The 25,145-nt window shown below is 40.7% G+C and overlaps 1 protein-coding gene across 2 annotated transcripts in view; it reads right to left on the reverse strand.

Annotated features, from left to right (window-relative positions):
- SPMIP2 (sperm microtubule inner protein 2) overlaps positions 1 to 25,145 on the reverse strand; it is a 144,342-nt gene that overhangs the window by 73,143 nt on the left and 46,054 nt on the right. For both annotated transcript variants that reach the window (XM_031010219.3, XM_031010220.3), the window contains exon 2: positions 9,068 to 9,300. In XM_031010219.3, coding sequence (XP_030866079.1) covers positions 9,068 to 9,300 — 233 coding nt within the window. The remainder of the gene's footprint in view (positions 1 to 9,067; positions 9,301 to 25,145) is intronic.

Consider the following 25,145-nt stretch of genomic DNA (forward strand, 5'->3'; position numbering starts at 1 on the left):
GATCTCGTGAGAACTCACCATCAGGAGAACATCACAGGAGAAACCACCCCCACAATCCAACTACCTCCCACCAGGTCCTTTCCTTGACTGATGGGGATTATGGGAATTACAATTCTACATGAGATTTGGATGGGGACAATAAGCCAAACCCTATCAGGCCACAAACATAGATTTGCCCTGAGAAGCAATATGAATGCTAATTGCCTCATTAATTCTCAGAGAAAAGGCATATTTTTCAATGCAGTGGGTGGAAACAAAAAACGAAACAAAACAAGAACAAAACAACAAAGGTAAATGTTTTAATTTTCTCCCAGTATCCTTCCAAGGAGATAAATATTTTCCTTATTTCATTCTATAATTCAAAATACACCAGGATTTTTTTTTTTTTAAAGAAAGACTGGAATTAATTTTCTTGGGAATTGTTATGATTTGTGATGGATGACCAGCCGTTCTGATTCAGTCCTTTACCCAGAGCTGGCTGATGATTCCTAACAGGGTCTGAAATCTGAGTGGACTATTCAAGCAACAGAAAGCTATACAAGTGCTTCCAAGTCACTATGTGTGCTCAGTGCAGTTTCTGAAATACCATCAAGGGCCTATTTTGCAACTGTACTCACCCTTGGAGTTTTCTAATGTGTTTGCCACTGTTGTTAATTCTAAGGTTAGAAAGTATGCTCCCCCAAAGTTAATTGTCCAATTAGCTCTACAACTATGGGTTGTAAAACAAGCACTGTGAACATGAGATTTGATATGAAGGAGACTGTGCCCAGTTTCCTTAAGTTTCTATTTAAAAAAAAAAAAAAAAGGTACATAGTTTTGAATGATTTTATTGAATAAGCTGGGAGTGGACAAATTGCCAACCTAATACGCACTTAAAAATTCATTACTCTTTATCTACAACTTGGTCTCTCAACAAAGACACTGCATGAGAGTAGAATAGATTCCAGTCTCCATTTCTCATCGTTTACTGATCATCATTTACCACATGCTAAGCACTAGGAGATGGTGGGTGGGGGCTGGTATTGATGTTGTATTGATGTTGTCAGTACAAAGACACATACAACAGATCTCAGACCTCAAATTGCTTAAAGCCATTGGAATGTGGCTAGAACTGTGTAGTGCAATTACTGACAATAATCACACTAAACTTCCACAAAGAAACTTTCCTGTGAATTCTTCCCAAGTAGGTGGTCATAGTGGATTCCTATAGCATATATTTTCAGTGCCATTTCTTCTTGCCCAAACACAGAGCTGAGACCATGTAGTGGGGGACCCCTATATTTAATGAACTATTCCTAAACTTCCCCAATTTAAGTTCCTTGGTTTCCTAGATTTAATCCTGGGAAAAGAAATCTCCAGGTTTCTGGTTTCATTTGCTATGCATGCTATGCATTTTTGTCAACATAGCTGAGATACCCTGGGAGTGTTGTATATGAATAATAGGGAAAAACTACAGTCATAAATTTACAATGATTTAAGAATTTCCTCCAGTGATCTTAAAAAGACAGGATTAATGCCAGATTTAGAAAACAGATGTCCTGGTATTTGATCCACCTGTGCTTGGGATATTGGCTCACACAGAAGTTTCAGGATTCTTTGACAATATACTTAACAGCCTAGCTATGGAGTCATACTACACTTTTACTAGCACCTATTCTAAGTTATAGCATCTCTTCTTAGCTTTGTATGTCACTATCATCAAATAACATTTGTTGAAAAATCTGTGACATATCCTTAATTACTAACTTTAAGAAGCTAAATTTTTTTAAAAGGTGATATTTACATTTGGACACATACTCCAGATATTGTGTCAAGCCTTAACAAGAGTTCATAACTACCACAATGTATTTTTAGCCTGCCTAAATTAAGGGATAAAATAATCTACCAAGCTTTACGTTACTTTGGGTTCTTTTTTTTCTTTCCTTTTTTCCCCGAAATTTTCACATCCTAACAAATGATGTGACAATTAGGACTTTTGTTTTCCAATTTGCCAATAATTTTCTAGAAAGTCACCTCTAAAAGAGAGAGAAAGCCCTGTGCTTAGTTGAGAGGCCAGGTAATTGGGGGCTGGGATGCCCACTTGAATGTGGCAGCATCGCTGGCTACCAACAGGCTTCCCATTCCAAACACATTACTCTTTGTGGAACTGCTTTGAACACGGTACAGAGAGTACACATCAGTGATGCATGCCTCCCTTGATGTTTCCATGGTCTGTTAGGAAAAGGAAGCATCAAACATAAAATTTATTTTCTGGAAATTTAGATATAAGTAAAATTTTATAAGGAAATTGTTTCCTTCAATGTATTTGAGAATCCTATAAAGCTAAGCTTTGTAAAATGGAGAAAATGTAACGTCTTTATATAAGGAGGTTAATATATTATTTTCAAGAAAAAGGAGGGTGATTTGGTCTCCCTAGACAATGTTTCTCCCGCCTCACAGATGGTCAGCATGTGGTACTCTCGCACTAAAGCCTTCTGGAGGTATCATAAGACATATTACTTTATACCAGCCCTTAAGGATGAAAGGTGCTAATGTAATTATTTTTATGTTAAACCACAAACTGTTAGGATGCAAATAACTATAAGCAAAAAGTGAGAACTAAACACGCACTCATCTGGGAAAGAACAGCAGCCCTCCAAAGACATGCCTAATTTTAGAAAAGCTATTTTCTATTTTGCTTTTATAAGTTAGTTGAAAAAGGAAGCTTTATTATGTTTCTAAAATTGTCTATACTGGTAACATCTGGAGATTAGGAATTTTAATGAGACTCAAAACTGGTGGCTATTTTTATGATTGCTCTAGATGAACCCCAAGGTAAATAAGAATTTGGGGATAAAAAATGCAGAAATTCTGAAATATGTATTTTGGTGGTCTACAGACTTATCAACTCCACACTGGCAATACATTTTTCCCAGATGAATCTGAAAACACAGGACACTGTTGTGTAGGAGTTTAGAAGACTGCATAGAGTTAGTGCAAGGAAAGAGGGTTTGGCTTGGTGAGAACTCACTCTCTTATTTTTTTCCCCATAATGCCAATGATTATATTTTATATGTTTTGAAAGGCAATAAAGTGCTTACAAAATACAAATTCAAAAACTACTATCAAGCAATTTCTTATGTCAAATATGTGGGTAGTATCATCTCTACTATTATTTACTATTTATTTTTGAGAAGGTCTCACTCTGTCACCCAGGCTGGAACACAGTGGCACGATCTTAGCTCACTGCAACCTCCACTACCCAGGTTCAAGCAGTTCTCCTGCCTCAGCCTCCTGAGTAGCTGCGATTACAGGCGCCCACCACCACGTCCAGCTAATTTTTGTATTTTAATAGAGACAGGGTTTCACCATGGTGGCCAGGCTGGTTTTGAACTCTTGTCCTCAAATAATCCATCCTCCTCAGCCTCCCAAAGTGCTGGGATTACAGGCATGACCCACCATGCCCAGCCTCTACTATTTATTTTGATATTATAAATGAATTATATTGCGTGCAAATGATGCTAAGTGGGATGCTAGGAGACAATTGATGGAACCATGAAGAAAGGGATGCATACCTTATAAGATAAAGCAAGTAGGTTTGACCCCAGCCTGACCCTGCCTTAGAGAAAAATGATAACGCAACTGTGTATATTATAAAGTGGCTCCAATCTAATGTTCTGATCTCATTGTCTATCATTGCATTTCATACATCCTGTATTCCTCCGAGTCCTTGATTTCACACGGCCTGGGTTGAAATCTTGGCTCTACTATTTACTAGCTGTGTGGCCTCAGGCAAGGAACCTCACCGGTTGATACCTCAGTTTCCTCAGCTGTAAAATAATCACAGTACCATTCTTATTAATAACAATCAATTGTAGCTCTTTTTGTGTTTACCTTCTCTAAATAAATTCATAGTGAGCAAAATGTCTAATAAGCCAATCTTGTATCAGTTTATTCCATAGCCATCAAGAAATTCAACATTTCATCAGAAGGCTGTTCAAATGTCCATAAAACCGTCACAAAGAAGCTCTATTTCATGACAGCGGAACTTGTGACAGTTAAAAATGAGGCAGAGATTTCAAAGCCTCAAAATTTCAGTTTTTATTACCTCATATTACATATAAATATGTTGATGAGTTCCCACGATTCTCCTTATTATCTCATATAGTTTTTAAAATATATAATATATTGGTTATATTATGATTAATTGATTTAATATTTTATTTGGGGTCACACCCATGAAAAGTTAGTCATCATGTCCAGTGTAACATTGTTTCTGTGAGAAAACTAAATGACTTAAATCATTTTGTCAGGCGGTCAGAGCACAGGTGCAGCAAATGGACATTAGGAAGCCAGCAGACCCCGTTGAGGTTGGGGTTAAAGAAAGGCCAATGGAGAGGAGACACGACCAGCTAAGCAGCAGTTAGAAAAGTTCCTTAGTTTAGCACGGGATTGAAACTAAAGAAACTGTTTCAATTGTCTCCATATATTCTTGCAGAAACAACATATATAGTTTGATAAAGACCAAATCCATTTTTTTTTAAAGAATGTGCTGCTCTTAAATCCGAGATGATGAAAGTAATGGTCTGTCCTTGTGTATACATACATTTATTATTATTGCATTGTAACCCATGTAAGAGTCAGTAGGAAATAGCTAAACATTAAAAAATCTCGATCTTGTGATTTTTACTGACCTCCGCAACGTGGGGGAAGATTTTCAGGTGTCACTCAGCATGGAAGTTATTATCTTCCTGCAAAAAGCCAGATGATCTGCAGAACCCCTCCTAGTGCCCCAAATAGGAGAAACCATTCCCAGGTAGGAGGCAGCTGCTCCAGGCATTTTACCAAGACTCTATTGGAGGTGCCTGAGCGTCCTTAACCGCCAGTCTTATATAAACCTGGAGCAGTAAATTAGGCAGAGCAGCTGTTAGAGCTATAAAAATCCAGGAGATGAAAGTTTTGCTTAAAATCCAAGCTCTGAGCAATTGCCATGAGAGACACTGAGGAGTCTCTGCAGTTAGACTAAAACAAGAAGTGACCATTTTGATTTGGATTATTATGGGACAAGGAAGAGCAAGGGATACGGAAAGGGTCTATAGACAGATAAGAAACTGGAGAACGAACAGGAAGTGGATTGAGACATTTCTCAAAGTGACACCACACTGAGAAGTTTACGAGTTCCCTTGTGAGGGCAGCCCTGGGTTAATGCCACCACTCTTGTATAGTCTTTGTAATTAGGAGCATGTTTGAATGCATGGAGTGTATGTCTTATGTATCGGCTCAAGTGTCAATTCACGCACCAAGTCTGATTTTTTAGAAGTACCTGCCTGAACAGCCGCCCCGCCCGAGAAGTGAGGAGCCCCTCCGCCCAGCAGCCACCCCGTCTGGGAAGTGAGGAGCATCTCCGCCCGGCAGCCACCTCGTCCGGGAGGGAGGTGGGGGGTCAGCCCCCCGCCTGGCCAGCCGCCCCGTCCGGGAGGGAGGTGGGGGGGTCAGCCCACCGCCCGGCCTGCCGCCCTGTCCGGGAGGGAGGTGGGGGTTCGGCCCCCCGCCTGGCCAGCCGCCCCATCCGGGAGGTGAGGGGCACCTCTGCCCGGCCGCCCCTACTGGGAAGTGAGGAGCCCCTCTGCCCGGCCACCACCCCGTCTTGGAGGTGTGCCCAACAGCTCATTGAGAACGGGCCATGATGACAATGGCGGTTTTGTGGAATGGAAAGGGGGGAAAGGTGGGGAAAAGATTGAGAAATCGGATGGTTGCCGTGTCTGTGTAGAAAGAGGTAGACATGGGAGACTTTTCATTTTGCTCTGTACTAAGAAAAAATTCTTCTGCCTTGGGATCCTGTTGATCTGTGACTCCACCCCCAACCCTGTGCTCTCTGAAACATGTGCTGTATCCACTCAGGGTTGAATGGATTAAGGGCGGTGCAAGATGTGCTTTGTTAAACAGATGCTTGAAGGCAGCATGCTCGTTAAGAGCCATCACCACTCCCTAATCTCAAGTACCCAGGGACACAAACACTGCGGAAGGCCGCAGGGTCCTCTGCCTAGGAAAACCAGAGAACTTTGTTCACTTGCTTATCTGCTGACCTTCCCTCCACTATTGTCCTGTAACCCTGCCAAATCCCCCTCTGCGAGAAACACCCAAGAATGATCAATAAAAAATAAGTAAAAAAATAAAAATAAAAATAAAATAAAAATAAAAAAAAAAAAAAGAAATAGCTGCCTGAAGCACAGGGTTGATAAGGAATCAAAAGTCTGAGTCTACACTCCAAAAATGACACTGTGAGCTGGGCACGGTGGCTCACACCTGTAATCCCAGCACACTGGGAGGCCGAGGTGGGAGGATCACTTGAGCTCAGGAGTTTGAGACCAGCCTGGGCAACACAGACCTTGTCTCTACTAAAAAATTTTTTTTAATTATCTAGGTGTGGTGGCATGTGCCTGTAGTCTCAGCTACTCAGAAGGCTGAGGTAGGAGGATTGCTTGAGCCCAGGAGATGGAGGCTGCAGTGAGCTATGAGCATGCCACTTACTCCAGCCTGGGTGACACAGTGAGACCTTGTCTCAAAAAAAAAAAAAAAAAAAAAGATTTTGCTCTGCCTTAGATGGAAAGAGAGAGCATGGTATGCCTTAGATGTAGAGGGGGAGATGAGTAGACCCAGTGACAAAACCTAGATCTTAACTGTTAAGGAAATTATAGATGCTTCAGTGCTGGTATGTGTGGTCATTCTCAGTGAATCATTTTTTTTTTCCTATTCTAAAGCTCTAAGTCCAAAGAGCTTTAAGGTATTGTTCAAGATTGTTATCTGAGACAGCTAGACCCTTGAAAACAATTACTGTTAAAATACTGGGGCCAAGAAAGTGCACAGATGAGAAGCAACATTTCTTATAGTATATTCCAAGCAGTTTCTGGGCGTGCCACAGCTGGGGAAGAAAATCACTGTGAGATTGGTTCACAATCTCAGAGACAAAGAGGACCCTGTTACTCAGCAGTGCAGTGATTAAAAGCAATCCATGAAATACTAACTAGAGATACAGAATAAATACATTCCTGGAAGGCTAACTCACAGCTATCATCTCTTTTGGATTCCCATCTTGCTTTGAAGACCAAGGAATGCTTGATTGCACTTCATTTGAGCAGAAAAATAGGTTAAGTTAAAGATAAAGAGGGAGAGAGGCTATACACACTCAAGATGGTCTGACAGATTGAAGGCTGTGTCCGAGAGCAGGGCATCATCACCCAAGGAGAAACACCAAGACAACAAAAGTTCTGGACTTTATTCAACCCAGCTGCCTTGCTTTGGGGCTGGACTTTTCTTGCCGGTGGCTAGTTTGATATTTAATCAAATCTTGGATTTTCATTTTTATTGCCTAAGTGGAATAGGACACAGTTTAAGAACCTAAGCATTCATTGTACTCAGCTTGTCATTCAGAAACTGGTCTTCTTTGGAATATGCTGTAAGAGACATTGCTTATCATCAGTGCCTTTTCTTGGCCCTGGCATTTAAACATATTACAATACATTAAATATAATATCATATTAAATTTAATGAATTACATGAAATACAACCACAACAGTACTAATAGCTAAAATCTGGATGCCAGCCTGGTGCCAGGATCGCGCTCAGTGCATTCCTTGGGTTCTCATATATAGCCCTCACAACATAACAATATGAAACGCATATAGGGCTTGATACATGCTAGTTACTGCTTCTAGTGCTTTACTAATATTAACTTATGCACTGTTTACAACAGCCTGTTACCTGAGCAAAGACAATGCAAAGGCCTGCCTAGAAAAAATATCCTAGAACTAAGATTTCATAATGAAGACACTGACGCACAGAGGCAAATGAACTTAACCAAGGCCATACACAGCTAGTAGGTGGCAGAACTAGGATAGAAATTTAGATGATCCTGTGAAGTGGGCCTCTGAATACTGCCGTGTAGAAGAGGCGCAAACAAAGATGCAGAGAGGTGAACTGATTTGCCCAAGGTCACAGAGCTAGACCTAAATCAGAGTGTAACCTCAAAGACTGTGCTCCCATCCATCCTCCTGGACTGCCATAGTTTGGGCCACAAAAAGGTTTTTCTGGCCGGGTGTGGTGGCTCACGCCTATAACCCCAGCACTTTGGGAGGCCGACGCAGGTGGATTACCTGAGGTCAGGAGTTCAAGACCAGCCTGGCCAACATGGCGAAACCCCATCTCTACTAAAAATACAAAAATTAGCTGGGCCTGATGGCATGTGCCTGTAGTCCCAGCTACTTGGGAGGCTGAGGCAGGAGAATCGCTTGAACCCAGGAGGCCGAGGTTACAGCGAGTCAAGATCGTGCCACTGCACTCCAGCCTGGGCGGCAGAGTGAGACCCTGTCTCTAAATAAATAATAAATGGTTTTTCCTTTTGTTAACCTTTACCAGATGAAACTTAAGAATTTGAGGAAATTCAGTTATTGCATGATTGATACATTCAATTTTCAGACAATGCACAGGCCTGTCTGGAAAAAAATATCCAAATTCTCAGATTTTACTTCTAAAATCCCTTGTGCACTCTTCTGTTTCAGGGGAGACACCAGGATCTCATGCCTATGTCTACATCACCAAAAGGAAATAAGACAAGGTTTCTAAAACCCTCTGACAACATACCCTGAATTATTAATACTTGATACGAAGGCATTATCAGTACAGTGAATCTTAAAGATCTGAGACGCACGTGTTAGGTTTGTGGATTATGGGATGCCCAGCACAGGCTTCTTTCTTTCCATCATCCATGCATGAAGCAGTGCCAGGATGGGGGAAGAGTGTCTGCAAGTGCCTCAGCCTGAATGTGAATCAGAATACATTCCAAAGACAAACACAAACGCTTTTGGATTATCCGTGGCTTTGTTTTCCTCATACCCTTCCCTTGGTGTATTAAAGGGCTCCAGGAGTGGAGCACATGCATTTATTCACACATGTGTCTTTCTGCAAAACTCAAACCTCATTATGTCTCAATGAGAAATCAAGCACCCGACATTTCCTTTGGAAGCAAATTCATAAAGAATTCAAGTTAGAAAACAGTATACTATGAAAAGCATAAATTTAAGAGCAATACCTTGATATGAAAGCCACTCTCCAGTCTTGATTTGTTGATAAAATTATACTGTGGTACTCCCCAACCAATTTCACCAACGTACTCATGTTTATATTTTGCTGGCAAGCTTCTATTTGAGGCAGGCCTCCATAAATATCTGAGATCTCCAGTTTTTTCTAACGCCAGATGCTGTTCTCCTACATAGGAGGTGTGCTGATGAATTTTGGGTAAATAATCCTTTATGTAGTCTGGACCTTTAAAAGACAAAAAGTACTTAAAACTTCTCCACACTTTATTCTAAGATACTTTTGTTATTTTAACCGTTGAAATACTAATAGCCAATAATTATATGGCACTTACTATGTTCTAGGTTCTATTATAAGCCTTTTAGACATGTTAATTCTTATTAATACTTATTTATAATTAATAATTCTTATTAATGCTTATCTGTTAATTAATGCTTATTAATAACCAAATGAGACGGGTAGAATTTTTTCCCCCAGTTTAAGTATGGGGAAAATGAAAGATTGGTTACTTGTCCAGAATTATAGCTAACAAGCTCTTTGTACCCAGACAGGCTGATGCGAAGGTTGGGCTCTTAATTGACCCATTAAACTGCTTTGTATATAATCAACTTAATACAGACATGGGCTGGATGTGGTGGTTTATGCCTGTAATCCCAGCACTTTGGGAGGCCAAGGTGGGTGCATCGCTTGAACTCAGGAATCTGAGACCAGCCTGGATAACTTCTGAGACCCTGTCTCTACAAAAAATAAAAATTAGCCAGGCATGGTGGCACACACCTGTGGTCCCAGCTATTTGGGAGATGGAGGTAAGAGGATTGCTTAAGCCCAGTAGGTGGAGGCTGCAGTGAGCTATGACTGTGCCACTGCACTCCAGCTTGGGCAACAGAGCAAGGCCACCTCAAAAAAAAAAAAAAAAAAAAAAGACATGATATATACTAAAATTTATCACATGCTACATTTGCAGGATGTAGGCCTTCAGATATTGAGGTGTTTTATCTAGGTAGATAAAAATCTGAAATGTGTATTAGAATACTCCGAAAATATATTAGCAAAAATTGAAAAATGGAGAAAATTGTTAGATGAGGGTAGCTTATAACAGATTACCAAAGGCAGAAGTATTTGTATTTTAAAAGTAAAACAATGAACAAAAAAAAAATCAATGAATTATAGAAATAGGTGAAAAAAACAGAAACAAGAGAAGGTCTGGGTAAAGATCACTTAAGTGAATTTTTTATTATGATACTTTAAGTTCTGGGATACATGTGCAGAACGTGCAGATTTGTTACATAGGTATACATGTGCCATGGTGGTTTGCTGCACCCATCAACCCGTCATCTACATTAGGTATTTCTCCCAATGCTATCCCTCCCCTTGCCCCCTACCCGCAACAGGCCCCCTTGTGTGATGTTCCCCTCCCTGTGCCCGTATGTTCTCATTGTTTAACTCCCACTTATGAGGGAGGACATGCAGTGTTTGGCTTTCTGTTCCTGAGTTACTTTGCTGAGAATGACTGTTTCCAGCTTCATTCATGTCTCTCCAAAGGATATGAACTCATTCTTTTTTATGGCTGCATAGTTATTGCATGGTATATATGTGCCACAATTTGTTTATCCAGTAAAACATTGATGGGCATTTGGGTTGGTTCCAAGTCTTTGCTACTGTGAATAGTGCTGCAAAAAACATACGTGTGCATGTGTCTTTATAATAGAATGATTTATAATCCTTTGGGTATATACCCAGTAATGGAATTGCTGGGTCAAATGGTATTTCCAGTTCTAGATCCTTGAGGAATCACCACATTGTCTTCCACAATACTTGAGCTAATTTACACCCCCATCAACAGTATAAAAGCATTCCTATTTCTCAACATCCTCTCCAGCATCTGTTGTTTCCTGACTTTTTTAATAATCGCCATTCTAACTGGTGTGATATGGTATCTTACTGTGGTTTTGATTTGCATTTCTCTAATGACCAGTGATGATGAGCTTTTATTCATATGTTTGCTGGTCACATAAATGTCTTCTTTTGAAAAGTATCTGTTCTCATATCCTTCGTCCACTTTTTGATGGGGTTGTTTTTTTCTTGTGAATTTGTTTAAGTTCCTTGTAGCATCTTGATATTAGCCCTTTCAGACGGATAGATTGCAAAAATTTTCTCCCATTCTGTAGGTTGCCTGTTCACTCTGATGATAGTTTTTTTTGCTGTACAGAAACTGTTTAGTTTAATTAGATCCCATTTGTGAATTGTGGCTTTTGTTGCCATTGCTTTTGGTATTTTAGTCATGAAATATTTGCCCATGCCTATGTCCTGAATGGTATTGCCTAGGTTTTCTTCTAGGGGTTTTATGGTTTTAGGTCTTACATTTAAGTCTTTAGTCCATCTTGAGTTAATTTTTGTAAAAGATGTAAGGAAGGGGTCCAGTTTCAGTTTTCTGCATATGGCTAGCTACTTTTCCTAAGACCATTTATTAAATAGGGAATCCTTTCCCCATTGCTTGTTTTTGTCAGGTTTGTCAAAGATCAGATGGCTGTAGATGTGTGGTGTTATTTCTGAGGCCTCTGTTCCGTTCCATTGGTCTACATATCTATTTTGGTACCAGTACCATACTATTTTGGTTATGTAGCCTTGTACTATAGTTTGAAGTCAGGTAGTGTAATGTCTCCAGCTTTGTTCTTTTTGCTTAGGATGGTCTTGGCTATGTGGGCTCTGTTTTGGTTCCAAATGAAATTTAAAGTAGTTTTTTCTAATTCTGTGAAGAAAGTCAATGGTAGCTTGATGGGGATAGCATTGAATGTATAAATTACTTTGGGCAGTACAGCCATTTTCATATTGATTCTTCCTATCCATGAGCATGGAATGTTTTTCCATTTGCTTGTGTCCTCTCTTATTTCCTTGAACAGTGGTTTGTAGTTCTCCTTGAGGAGGTCCTTCACAGCTCTTGTAAGTTGTATTCCTATGTATTTTATTCTCTTTGTAGCAATTGTGACTGGGAGTTCACTCATGATTTTGCTCTCTATTATTGGTTTATAGAAATATTTGTGATTTTTGCACACTGATTTTATATCCTGAGACTTTGCCAAAGTTGCTTATCAGCTTAAGGAGATTTTGGGCTGAGACAATGGGGTTTTCTAATTATATAATCATGTCATCTGCAAAGAGAGATAATTTGACTTCCTCTCTTCCTATTTGAATACATATTTTCTTTCTCTTGCCTGATTGACCTGGCCAGAACTTCCAATACTATGTTGAACAGGAGTGGTGAGAGAGGGCATCCTTGTCTTGTGCCGGTTTTCAAAGGGAATCCTTCCAGCATTTGGCCATTCATTATGATATCGGCTGTGGGTTTTTCATAAATAGCTCTTATTATTTTGAAATACGTTTCATCAATACCTAGTCTACTGAGGGCTTTTAGCATGAAGGGGGGTTGAATTTTATGGAAGGCCTTTTCTGCATCTATTGAGATAATCATGTGGTTTTTGTCATTGGTTCTGTTTATGTGATGGATTACGTTTATTGATTTGCATATGTTGAACCACCCTTGCATTCCAGGGATGAAGCCAACTGGATCAGGATGGATAAGCATTTTTTTTTTTTTTTTTGAGATAGAGTCTCGCTCTGTCACCAGGCTGGAGTGCAGTGGCATCTCAGCTCACTGTAACCTCCATTTCCCAGGTTCAAGCAATTCTCCCATCTCAGCTTCTCGAGTAGCTGGGACTACAGGCACACACCACCACTCCCGGCTAATTTTTCTATTTTTAGTAGAGATGGGGTTTCACCATGTTGGCCACGATGGTCTCAATCTCTTGACCTCGTGATCCACCAGCCTCAGCCTCCCAAAGTGCTGGGATTACAGGCATGAGCCACCGCACCTGGCCAGATAAGCTTTTTAATGTGCTGCTGGATTCAGTTTGCCAATATTTTATTGAGGAGTTTTGCACTGATGTTCATCAGGGATATTGGCCTGAAATTTTCTTTTTTTGTTGTGTCTCTGCCAGGTTTTGGTATCAGAATGATGCTGGCCTCATAAAATGAGTTAAGGAGGAGTCCCTCTTTTTCTACTGTTTGGAATAGTTTCAGAAGGAATGGTACCAGCTCCACTTTGCACCCCTGGTAGAATTTGGCTGTGAATCTGTCTGGTCCTGGACTTTTGGTTGGTAGGCTATTAATTACTACATCAATTTTAGAACTTGTTATTGGTCTGTTCAGGGATTCAACTTCTTCCTGGTTTAGTTTGGGAGGGGGTATGTGTCCAGGAATTTATCCATTTCTTCTAAATTTTCTAGTTTATTTGCATAGAGGTGTTTATAGTATTCTCTGATGGTAGTTTGTATTTCTGTGGGATCAGTGGTGATCTCCCCTTTATCATTTTTTGTTGCATCTATTTGAATATTCTCTCCTTTCTTCTTTATTAGTCTGGCTAGAGGTCTATCTACTGTGCTGATCTTTTCAAAAAACCACCTCCTGGATTCATTGATTTTTTGAAGGGTTTTTTGTGTCTCTATCTCCTTCAGTTCTTTTTTTTTTTTTTTTTTTTTGAGACAGAGTCTCGCTCTGTCACCCAGGCTGGAGCGCAGTAGCACAATCTCGGCTCACTGCAAGCTCCGCCTCCCGGGTTCACGCCATTCTCCTGGCTCAGCCTCCAGAGTAGCTGGGACCACAGGCGCCTGCCACCACGCCCAGCTAATTTTTTGTATTTTTAGTAGAGACAGGGTTTCACTGTGTTAGCCAGGATGGTCTCGATCTCCTGACCTCGTGATCTGCCCACCTCTGCCTCCCAAAGTGCTGGGATTACAGGTGTGAGCCACCGTGCCCGGCCTATCTCCTTCAGTTCTACTCTGATCTTAGTTATTTCTTGTCTTCTGCTAGCTTTTGAATTTGTTTGCTCTTGTTTCTCTAGCTCTTTTAATGGTGATGTTAGGGTGTTGTTTTAGAATTTTCTCACTTTCTCCTGTGGGCATTTACTGCTATAAATTTCCCTCTAAACACTGCTTTAGCTGTGTCCCAGAGATTCTGGGAAGTTGTGTCTTTGTTTTCATTGGTTTCAAAGAACTTATTTATTTCTGCCTTCATTTCGTTATTTACCCAGTAGTCATTCAGGAGCAGGTTGTTCAGTTTCCAGGTAGTTGTGCGGTTTTGAGTGAGTTTTTTAATCCTGAGTTCTAAGGTGATTGCACTGTGGTCTGAGAGACTGTTTGTTATGATTTCTGTTCTTTTGCATTTGCTGAGGAGTGTTTTACTTCCAATTATGTGATCAATTTTAGAAATAGTGCTATGTGGTGCTGAGAAGAATGTACATTCTATTGATTTGGGGTGGAGAGTTCTGTAGATGTCCATTAGGTCTGCTTCGTCCAGAGCTGAATTCAAGTCCTGCATATCCTTGTTAATTTTCTGTCTTGTTGATTTGTCTAATATTAACGGTGGGGTGTTAGACTCTAACACAATAATAGCAGAAGACTTTACATCTTTTTGTAAAGAGATGTAAAGAACTTGCTTTATGAATCTGGGTGCTCCTGTATTGAGTGCATACATATTTAAGATATTTAGCTCTTTTTATTGCATTGATCCCTTTACCACTTTGTAATGCCTTTCTTTGTCTTTTTTGACTTTGTTGGTTTAAAGTCTGTTTTATCAGAGAGTAGGATTGCAAACCTTGCTTTTTTTTTTGCTTTCCACTTACTTTGTAAATATTCCTCCATCCCTTTATTTTGAGCCTATGTGTGTCTTTGCACATGAGATGGGCCTCTTGAATACAGCACACTGATGAGTCTTGACTCTTTATCCAATTTTGCCACTCTGTACTGAGTGCTGTGCTGGGAGATCCATTGCTCTCTTCAGAGCCAACAGGCAGGAATGTTTAAGTCTGCTGAAGCTGTGCCCACAGCCGCCCCTTCCCCCAGGTACTCTGTCCCAGGGAGATAGGAGTTTTATCTATAAGCCCCTGACTGGGGGTGCTGCCTTTCTTTTAGAGGCACCCTGCCCAGGGAAGAGGAATCTAGAGAGGCAGTCTGGCTAAAGTGGCTTTGCCGAGCTGAGATAGGCTCCGGAGACTTTGTTCACACTGTGAGGGGAAAACCACCTACTCATGCCTCAGTAATGGCAGACACCCCTACCCCGCCACCAAGCTTGAGCCTCCCAGGTCGGTTTCAGACTGCAGTGCTGGCAGCGAGAATTTCAAGCCAGTGGATCTTAGCTTGCTGGGCTCCATGGGGGTGGGATCCGATGAGCCAGACCACTTGGCTCCCTGGCTTCAGCCCCCTCTCCAGGGGAGTGAATGGTTCTCTCATGGGCATTCCAGGCACCACTGGGGTATGAAAAACAAAAAAAACTCCTGAGGAAGGCTGGCAAGATGGCCGAGTAGAAACAGCTCTGGTCTGAAGCTCCCAGCAAGATCAACACAGAAGGTGGGTGATTTCTGCATTTCCAACTGAGGTACCCGGCTCATCTCACTGGAACTGGTTAGACAGTGGGTGCAGCCCACGGAGGGCAATGGGTCAGGGAACTCCCTTCCCTAGCCAAGGGAAGCCACGTGGGACTGTGCCATGAGGAACAGTGAACTCTGGCCCAGATACTATGCTTTTCCCAAGGTCTTCACAACCCACAGATCAGGAGATTCCCTGAGGTGCCTACACCACCAGGGCCCTGGGTTTCAAGCACAAAACTGGGTGGCTGTTTGGGAAGCCACTGAGCTAGCTGCAAGAGTTTTTTTTTTTTTTTTTTTTCATACCCCAGTGCCACCTGGAATGCCAGTGAGACAGAACTGTTCATTCCTCTGGAAAGGGGGCTGAAGCCAGGGAACCAAGTGATCTAGCTCAGCGGATCCCCTCCCCACAGAACCCAGCAAGCTAAGATCCACTGGTTTGAAATTCTTGCTGTCAGCGCAGCAGTCTGAAACCGACCTGGGACGCTCAAGCTTTGTTTGGGGGGGAGGGGCATCCACCATTGCTGAGTCTTGAGTAGGTGGTTTTCCCCTCACAGTGTAAACAAAGCCTCTGGGAATTTCGAACTGAGCAGCACCCTCCACAGCTCAGCAAAGCCACTGTGGCCAGACTGCCTCTCTAGATTCCTCTTCTCTGGGCAAGGCATCTCTGAACAAAAGGCAGCAGCCCCAGTCAGGGGGTTATAGATAAATTCTCCTCTCCCTGGGACAGAGCATATGGGGGAAGGGGCAGCTGTGGGTACAACTTCAGCAGACTTAAACATCCCTGCCTGCCAGCTCTGAAGAGAGCAGTGGATCTCCCAGCACAGCATTCAAGCTCTGCTAAAGGTCAAACTGCCTCCTCAACTGGGTCCCTGACCCCCATGTCTCCTGACTGGGAGATACCTCCCAACAGGTGTTGGCGGACACCTTGTAGAGGAGAGCCCTGGCTGGCATCTGGCGGGTGCCCCTCTGGGGCAAAGCTTACAGAGGAAGGAACAGGCAGCAATCTTTGCTGTTCTGCAGGCTTCGCTGGTGATATCCAGGCAAACAGGGTCTTGAGTGGTACACTCCAACAAACTAGCAGACCCGCAGCAGAGAGGCCTGACTGTTACAAGCAAAACTAACAAACAGAAATAGCATCAACATCAACACATCAACAAAAAGGACATCCACTCAGAAGCCCCATTTGAAGGTCACCAACATCAAAGAACAAAGGTAAATAAATCCACATAGATGAGGAGAAACCACCGCAAAAAGACTGAAAACTCCAAAAACCAGAATGCCTCTTCTCTTTCAAAGGATCACAACTCCTTGCCAGCGAGGGAACAAAACCGGACGGAGAATGAGTTTGACGAACTGACAAAAGTAGGCTTCGAAGGGTGAGTAATAACAAACTCCTCCTAGCTAAAGGAGCATGTTCTAACCGAATGCAAGGAAGAACCTTGAAAAAAGGTTAGAGGAATTGCTAACTAGAATAACCAGTTTAGAGAAGAACATAGATGACCTGATGGAGCTGAAAAACATAGCATGAGAACTCTGTGAAGCATACACAAGTATCAATAGCCGAATCGATAAAGCAGAAGAAAGGATATCAGAGATTGAAGATCAACTGAATGAAATAAAGCATGAAGACAAGATTAGAGAAAAAAGAATGAAAAGGAAGGAACAAAGCCTCCAAGAAATATGAGACTATGTGAAAAGACCAAACCTATGTTTGCTTGGTGTACCTGAAAGTGACGGGGAGAATGGAACCAAGTTGGAAAACACTCTTCAGGATATTACCCAAACGAACTTCCCCAAACTAGCAAGACAGGCCAACATTCAAATTCAGGAAATACAGAGAACACCACAAAGATACTCCTTGAGAAGAGCAACCCCAATACACATAATCATCAGAGTCACCAAAGTTGAAATGAAGGAAAAAATGTTAAGGGCAGCCAGAGAGGAAGGTTGGGTTGGCCACAAAGGGATGCCCATCAGACTAACAGTGGATCTCTCTGCAGAAACCCTACAAGCCAGAAGAGAATAGGGGCCAATATTCAACATTCTTAAAGAAAAGAATTTTCAACCCAGAATTTCATATCTAGCCAAACTAAGCTTCGTAAGTGAAGGAGAAATAAAATCCTTTGCAGACAAGCAAATGCTGAGGGATTTTGTCACCACCAGGCCTGCCTCACAAGAGCTCCTGAAGGAAGCACTAAACATGGAGGGGAATAACTGGTATCAGCCACTGCAAAAACATACCAAATTGTAAAGACCATCAACACTATGAAGAAACTGCATCAACTAACGGGCAAAAAAAAAAAAAAAAAAAAAAGAGCTAGCATAATAGAGACAGGATCAAATTCACACATAACAATATTAACTTTAAATGTAAATGGGTTAAATGCCCCAATTAAAAGACACAAGACTGGAAAGCTGGATAAAGAGTCAAGACTCATTGGTGTGCTGTATTCAGGAGACCCACCTCATGTGCAAAGACACAAATAGGCTCAAAATAAAGGGATGGAGGAATATTTACAAAGTAAGTGGAAAGCAAAAAAAAGCACGGGTTGCAATCCTACTCTCTGATAAAACAGACTTTAAAGCAACAAAGATCAAAAAAGACAAAGAAGAGCATTACAAAATGGTAAAGGGATCAATGCAATAAGAAGAGCTAAATATCTTAAATATATATGCACTCAATACAGGAGCACCCAGATTCATAAAGCAAGTTCTTAGACACCTTACAAAGAGACTTAAAGTCTCCCACTATTATTTTGTTAGAGTCTAACACCCCACCATTAATATTAGACAGATCAACAGGACAGAAAATTAACAAGGATATTCAGGACTTGAACTCGGCTCTGGACGAAGAAGACCTAATAGACATCCACAGAACTCTCCACCCCAAATCAATAGAATGTACATTCTTCTCAGCACCACATAGCACTATTTCTAAAATTGATCACATAATTGGAAGTAAAACAATCCTCAGCAAATGCAAAAGAACAGAAATCACAACAAACAGTCTCTCAGACCACAGTGCAATCAACTTAGAACTCAGGATTAAAAAACTCACTCAAAACCGCACAACTACCTGGAAACTGAACAACCTGCTCCTGAATGACTACTGGGTAAATAACGAAATGAAGGCAGAAATAAACAAGTTCTTTGAAACCAATGAAAACAAAGACACAACTTCCCAGAATCTCTGGGACACAGCTAAAGCAGTGTTTAGAGGGAAATTTATAGAGTAAATGTCCACAGGAGAAAGCAGGAGAGATCCAAATTGACACCCTAGAACAAAGCTGGATGGAGAATCACTTTGACAAGTTGAGAGAAGAAGGCTTCAGACGATCAAACTACTCTGAGCTACAGGAGGAAATTCAAACCAAAGGCAAAGAAGTTAAAAACTTTGAAAAAAATTTAGACGAATGTATAACTACAATAACCAATACAGAGAAGTGCTTAAAGGAGCTGATGGAGCTGAAAGCCAAGGCTCGAGAACTATGTGAAGAATGCAGAAGCCTCAGGAGCCAGTGCGATCAACTGGAAGAAAGGGTGTCAGTGATAGAAGATGAAATGAATGAAATGAAGCGAGAAGGGAAGTTTAGAGAAAAAAGAATAAAAGGAAACAAACAAAGCCTCCAAGAAATATGGGACTATGTGAAAAGACCAAATCTACGTCTGATTGGTGTACCTGAAAGTGACGGGGAGAATGGAACCAAGTTGGAGAACACTCTGCAGGATACTATCCAGGAGAACTTCCCCAATCTAGCAAGGCAGGCCAACATTCAGATTCAGGAAATACAGAGAATGCCACAAAGATACTCCTCGAGAAGAGCAACTCCAAGACACATAATTGTCAGATTCACCAAAGTTGAAATGAAGGAAAAAATGTTAAGGGCAGCCAGAGAGAAAGGTCGGGTTACACACAAAGGGAAGCCCATCAGACTAACAGCGGATCTCTCGGCAGAAACTCTGCAAGCCAGAAGAGAGTGGGGGCCAATATTCAACATTCTTAAAGAAAAGAATTTTCAACCCAGAATTTCATATCCAGCCAAACTAAGCTTCATAAGTGAAGGAGAAATAAAATACTTTACAGACAAGCAAATGCTGAGAGATTTTGTCACCACCAGGCCTCCCCTAAAAGAGCTCCTGAAGAAAGCACTAAACATAGAAAGGAACAACTGGTACCAGCCACTGCAAAAACATGCCAAAATGTGAAGACCATCAAGACTAGGAAGAAACTGCATCAACTAACGAGCAAAATAACCAGCTAACATCATAATGACAGGATCAAATTCACACATAACAATATTAACTTTAAATGTAAATGGACTAAATGCTCCAATTAAAAGACACAGACTGGCAAATTGGATAAAGAGTCAAGACCCATCAGTGTGCTGTATTCAGGAAACCCATCTCACATGCAGAGACACATATAGGCTCAAAATAAAAGGATGTAGGAAGATCTACCAAGCAAACGGAAAACAAAAAAAGGCAGGGGTTGCAATCCTAGTCTCTGATAAAACAAACTTTAAACCAACAAATATCAAAAGAGACAAAGAAGGCCATTACATAATGGTAAAGGGATCAATTCAACAAGAAGAGCTATCTATCCTAAATATACATGCACCCAATACAGGAGCACCCAGATTCATAAAGCAAGTCCTGAGTGACTTACAAAGAGACTTAGACTCCCACACAATAATAATGGGAGACTTTAACACCCCACTGTCAACATTAGACAGATCAATGAGACAGAAAGTTAACAAGGATACCCAGGAATTGAACTCAGCTCTGCACCAAGCAGACCTAATAGACATCTACAGAACTCTCCACCCCAAGTCAACAGAATATACATTTTTTTCAGCACCACACCACACCTATTCCAAAATTGACCACATAGTTGGAAGTAAAGCTCTCCTCAGCAAATGTAAAAGAACAGAAATTATAACAAACTGTCTCTCAGACCACAGTGCCATCAAACTAGAACTCAGGATTAAGAAACTCAGTCAAAACCGCTCAACTACATGGAAACTGAACAACCTGCTCCTGAATGACTACTGGGTACATAACGAAATGAAGGCAGAAATAGAGATGTTCTTTGAAACCAACGAGAACAAAGACACAACATACCAGAATCTCTGGGACACATTCAAAGCTGTGTGTAGAGGGAAATTTATAGCACTAAATGCCCACAAGAGAAAGCAGGAAACATCCAAAATTGACATCCTAACATCACAATTAAAAGAACTAGAAAAGCAAGAGCAAACACATTCAAAAGCTAGCAGAAGGCAAGAAATAACTAAAACCAGAGCAGAACTGAAGGAAATAGAGACACAAAAAACCCTTCAAAAAATTAATGAATCCAGGATCTGGTTTTTTGAAAGGATCAACAAAATTGATACACTGCTAGCAAGACTAATCAATAAAAAAAGAGAGAAGAATCAAATAGATGCAATAAAAAATGATAAAGGGGATATCACCACGGATCCCACAGAAATACAAACTACCATCAGAGAATACTACAAACACCTCTACACAAATAAACTAGAAAATCTAGAAGAAATGGATAAATTCCCTGACACATACACCCTCCCAAGACTAAACCAGGAAGAAGTTGAATCTCTGAATAGACCTATAACAGGCTCTGAAATTGTGGCAATAATCAATAGCTTACCAACCAAAAAGAGTCCAGGACCAGATGGATTCACAGCCGAATTCTACCAGAGGTACAAGGAGGAACTGGTACCATTCCTTCTGAAACTATTCCAATGAATAGAAAAAGAGGAAATCCTCCCTAACTCATTTTATGAGGTCAGCATCATCCTGATACCAAAGCCGGGCAGAGACACAACCAAAAAAGAGAATTTTAGACCAATATCCTTGATGAACATTGATGCAAAAATCCTCAATAAAATACTGGCAAACCGAATCCAGCAGCACATCAAAAAGCTTATACACCATGACCAAGTGGGCTTCATCCCTGGGATGCAAGGCTGGTTCAATATATGCAAATCAATCAGTGTAATCCAGCATATAAACAGAACCAAAGACAAAAACCACATGATTATCTCAATAGATGCAGAAAAGGCCTTTGACAAAATTCAACAACCCTTCATGCTAAAAACTCTCAATAAATTAGGTATTGATGGGACGTATCTCAAAATAATAAGAGCTATCTATGACAAACCCACAGCCAATATCATACTGAATGGGCAAAAACTGGAAGCATTCCCTTTGAAAACTGGCACAAGACAGGGATGCCCTCTCTCACCACTCCTATTCAACATAGTGTTGGAAGTTCTGGCCAGGGCAATCAGGAAGGAGAAAGAAATAAAGGGTATTCAATTAGGAAAAGAGGAAGTCAAATTGTCCCTGTTTGCAGATGACATGATTGTATATCTAGAAAACCCCATTGTCTCAGCCCAAAATCTCCTTAAGCTGATAAGCAACTTCAGCAAAGTCTCAGGATACAAAATCAATGTACAAAAATCACAAGCATTCTTATACACCAATAACAGACAAACAGAGAGCCAAATCATGAGTGAACTCCCATTCACAATTGCTTCAAAGAAAATAAAATACCTAGGAATCCAACTTACAAGGGACGTGAAGGACCACTTCAAGGAGAACTACAAACCACTGCTCAAGGAAATAAAAGAGGATACAAACAAATGGAAGAACATTCCATGCTCATGGGTAGGAAGAACACATATCGTGAAAATGGCCATACTGCCCAAGGTAATTTATAGATTCAGTGCCATCCCCATCAAGCTACCAATGACTTTCTTCACAGAATTGGAAAAAACTACTTTAAAGTTCATATGGAACCAAAAAAGAGCCCGCATTGCCAAGTCAATCCTAAGCCAAAAGAACAAAGCTGGAGGCATCACATTACCTGACTTCAAACTGTACTACAAGGCTACAGTAACCAAATATGGTACTGGTACCAAAACAGAGATATAGATCAATGGAACAGAACAGAGCCCTCAGAAATAATGCCACATATCTACAACTATCTGATCTTTGACAAACCTGAGAAAAACAAGCAATGGGGAAAGGATTCCCTATTTAATAAATGGTGCTGGGAAAACTGGCTAGCCATATGTAGAAAGCTGAAACTGGATCCCTTCCTTACACCTTATACAAAAATTAATTCAAGATGGATTAAAGTCTTAAATGTTAGACCTAAAACCATAAAAACCCTAGAAGAAAACCTAGCCATTACCATTCAGGACACAGGCATGGGCAAGGACTTCATGTCTAAAATGCCAAAAGCAATGGCAACAAAAGCCAAAATTGACAAATGGGATCTAATTAAACTAAAGAGCTTCTGCACAGCAAAAGAAACTACCATCAGAGTGAACAGGCAACCTACAAAATGGGAGAAAATTTTCATAACCTACTCATCTGACAAAGGGCTAATATCCAGAATCTACAATGAACTCAAACAAATTTACAAGAAAAAACAAACAACCCCATCAAAAAGTGGGTAAAGACATGAACAGACACTTCTCAAAAGAAGACATTTATGCAGCCAGGAAACACAGGAAAAAATGCTCACCATCACTGGCCATCAGAGAAATGCAAATCAAAACTACGATGAGATACCACCTCACACCAGTTAGAATGGCAATCATTAAAAAGTCAGGAAACAACAGGTGCTGGAGAGGATGTGGAGAAATAGGAACACTTTTACACTGTTGGTGGGACTGTAATCTAGTTCAACCATTGTGGAAGTCAGTGTGGCGAATCCTCAGGGATCTAGAACTAGAAATACCATTTGACCCAGCCATCCCATTACTGGGTATATACCCAAAGGATTATAAATCATGCTGCTATAAAGACACATGCACACATATGTTTATTGTGGCACTATTCACAATAGCAAAGACTTGGAACCAACCCAAATGTCCAACAATGATAGACTGGATTAAGAATATGTGGCACATATACACCATGGAATACTATGCAGCCATAAAAAATGATGAGTTCATGTCCTTTGTAGGGACATGGATGAAATTGGAAATCATCATTTTCAGTAAACTATCACAAGGACAAAAAACCAAACACTGCATGTTCTCATTCATAGGTGGGAATTGAACAATGAGAACACATGGACACAGAAAGGGGAACAACACACTCTGGGGACTGTTGTGGGGTAGGGGGAGGGGGGAGGGATAGCATTAGGAGCTATACCTAGTGCTAAATGACGAGTTAATGGGTGTAGCACACCAGCATGGCACATGTATACATATGTAACTAACCTGCACATTGTGCACATGTACCCTAAAACTTAAAGTATAATAAAAATAAAATAAAATAAATAATAAAAAAATAAATTGACACCCTAACATCACAATTAAAAGAATTAGAGAAGCAAGAGCAAACAAATTCAAAAGCTAGCAGAAGACAAGAAATAACTAAGATCAGAGCAGAACTGAAGGAGATAGAGACACAAAAACCCCTTCAAAAAATCAATGAATCCAGGAGCTGGTTTTTTGAAAAGATCAACAAAATAGACCGCTAGCCAGGCTAATAAAGAAGAAAGGAGAGAATATTCAAATAGATGCAACAAAAAATGATAAAGGGGAGATCACCACTGATCCCACAGAAATACAAACTACCATCAGAGAATACTATAAACACCTCTATGCAAATAAACTAGAAAATCTAGAAGAAATGGATAAATTCCTAGGCACATACACCCTCCCAAGTCTAAAGTAGGAAGAAGTCAAATCCCTGAATAGACCAATAACAAGTTCTGAAATTGAGGCAGTAGTTAATAGCCTGCCAACCAAAAAATGTCCAGGACCAGACAGATTCACAGCCAAATTCTGCCAGAGGTACAAAGAGGAGCTGGTACCATTCCTTCTGAAACTATTCCAAACAATAGAAAAAGAGGGACTTCTGCCTAACTCATTTTATGAGGCCAGCATCATCCTGATACCAAAACCTGGCAGAGACGCAACAAAAAAAGAAAATTTCAGGCCAATATCCCTGATGAACATCAGTGCAAAAATCCTCAATAAAATATTGGCAAACTGAATCCAGCAGCACATCGAAAAGCTCATCCACCATGATCAAGTTGGCTTCATCCCTGGGATGCCAGGCTGGTTCAACCTACACAAATCAATAAAGGGAATCCATCACATAAACAGAACCAATGACAAAAACCGTGTGATTATCTCAATAGATGCAGGAAAGGCCTTCAACAAAATTCAACAGCCCTTTATGCTATAAACTCTCAATAAACTAGGTATTGATGGAATGTATCTCAAAATAAGAGCTATTTATGACAAACCCACAGCCAATATCATACTGAATGGCCAAAAACTGGAAGCACTCCCTTTGAAAACCAGCACAAGAATGGGATGCCCTCTCTCACCACTCCTATTCAATGTAGTGTTGGAAGTTCTGGCCAAGTCAATCAGGCAAGAGAAAAAAACAAAGGGTATTCACATAGGAAGAGAGCAACTCAAATTGTCTGTTTTCAGATGACATAATTATATATTTACAAAACCCCATAGTCTCAGCCCAAAATCTCCTTAAGCTGATAAGCAACTTCAGCAAAGTCTCAGGATACAAAATCAGTGGGCAAAAATCACAAGCATTCCTGTACACCAATAACAGACAAACAGAGAGCCAAATCATGAGTGAACTC

This window comes from Gorilla gorilla, chromosome 3, assembly GCF_029281585.2.
Source record: "Gorilla gorilla gorilla isolate KB3781 chromosome 3, NHGRI_mGorGor1-v2.1_pri, whole genome shotgun sequence".
Taxonomy (NCBI): domain Eukaryota; kingdom Metazoa; phylum Chordata; class Mammalia; order Primates; family Hominidae; genus Gorilla; species Gorilla gorilla.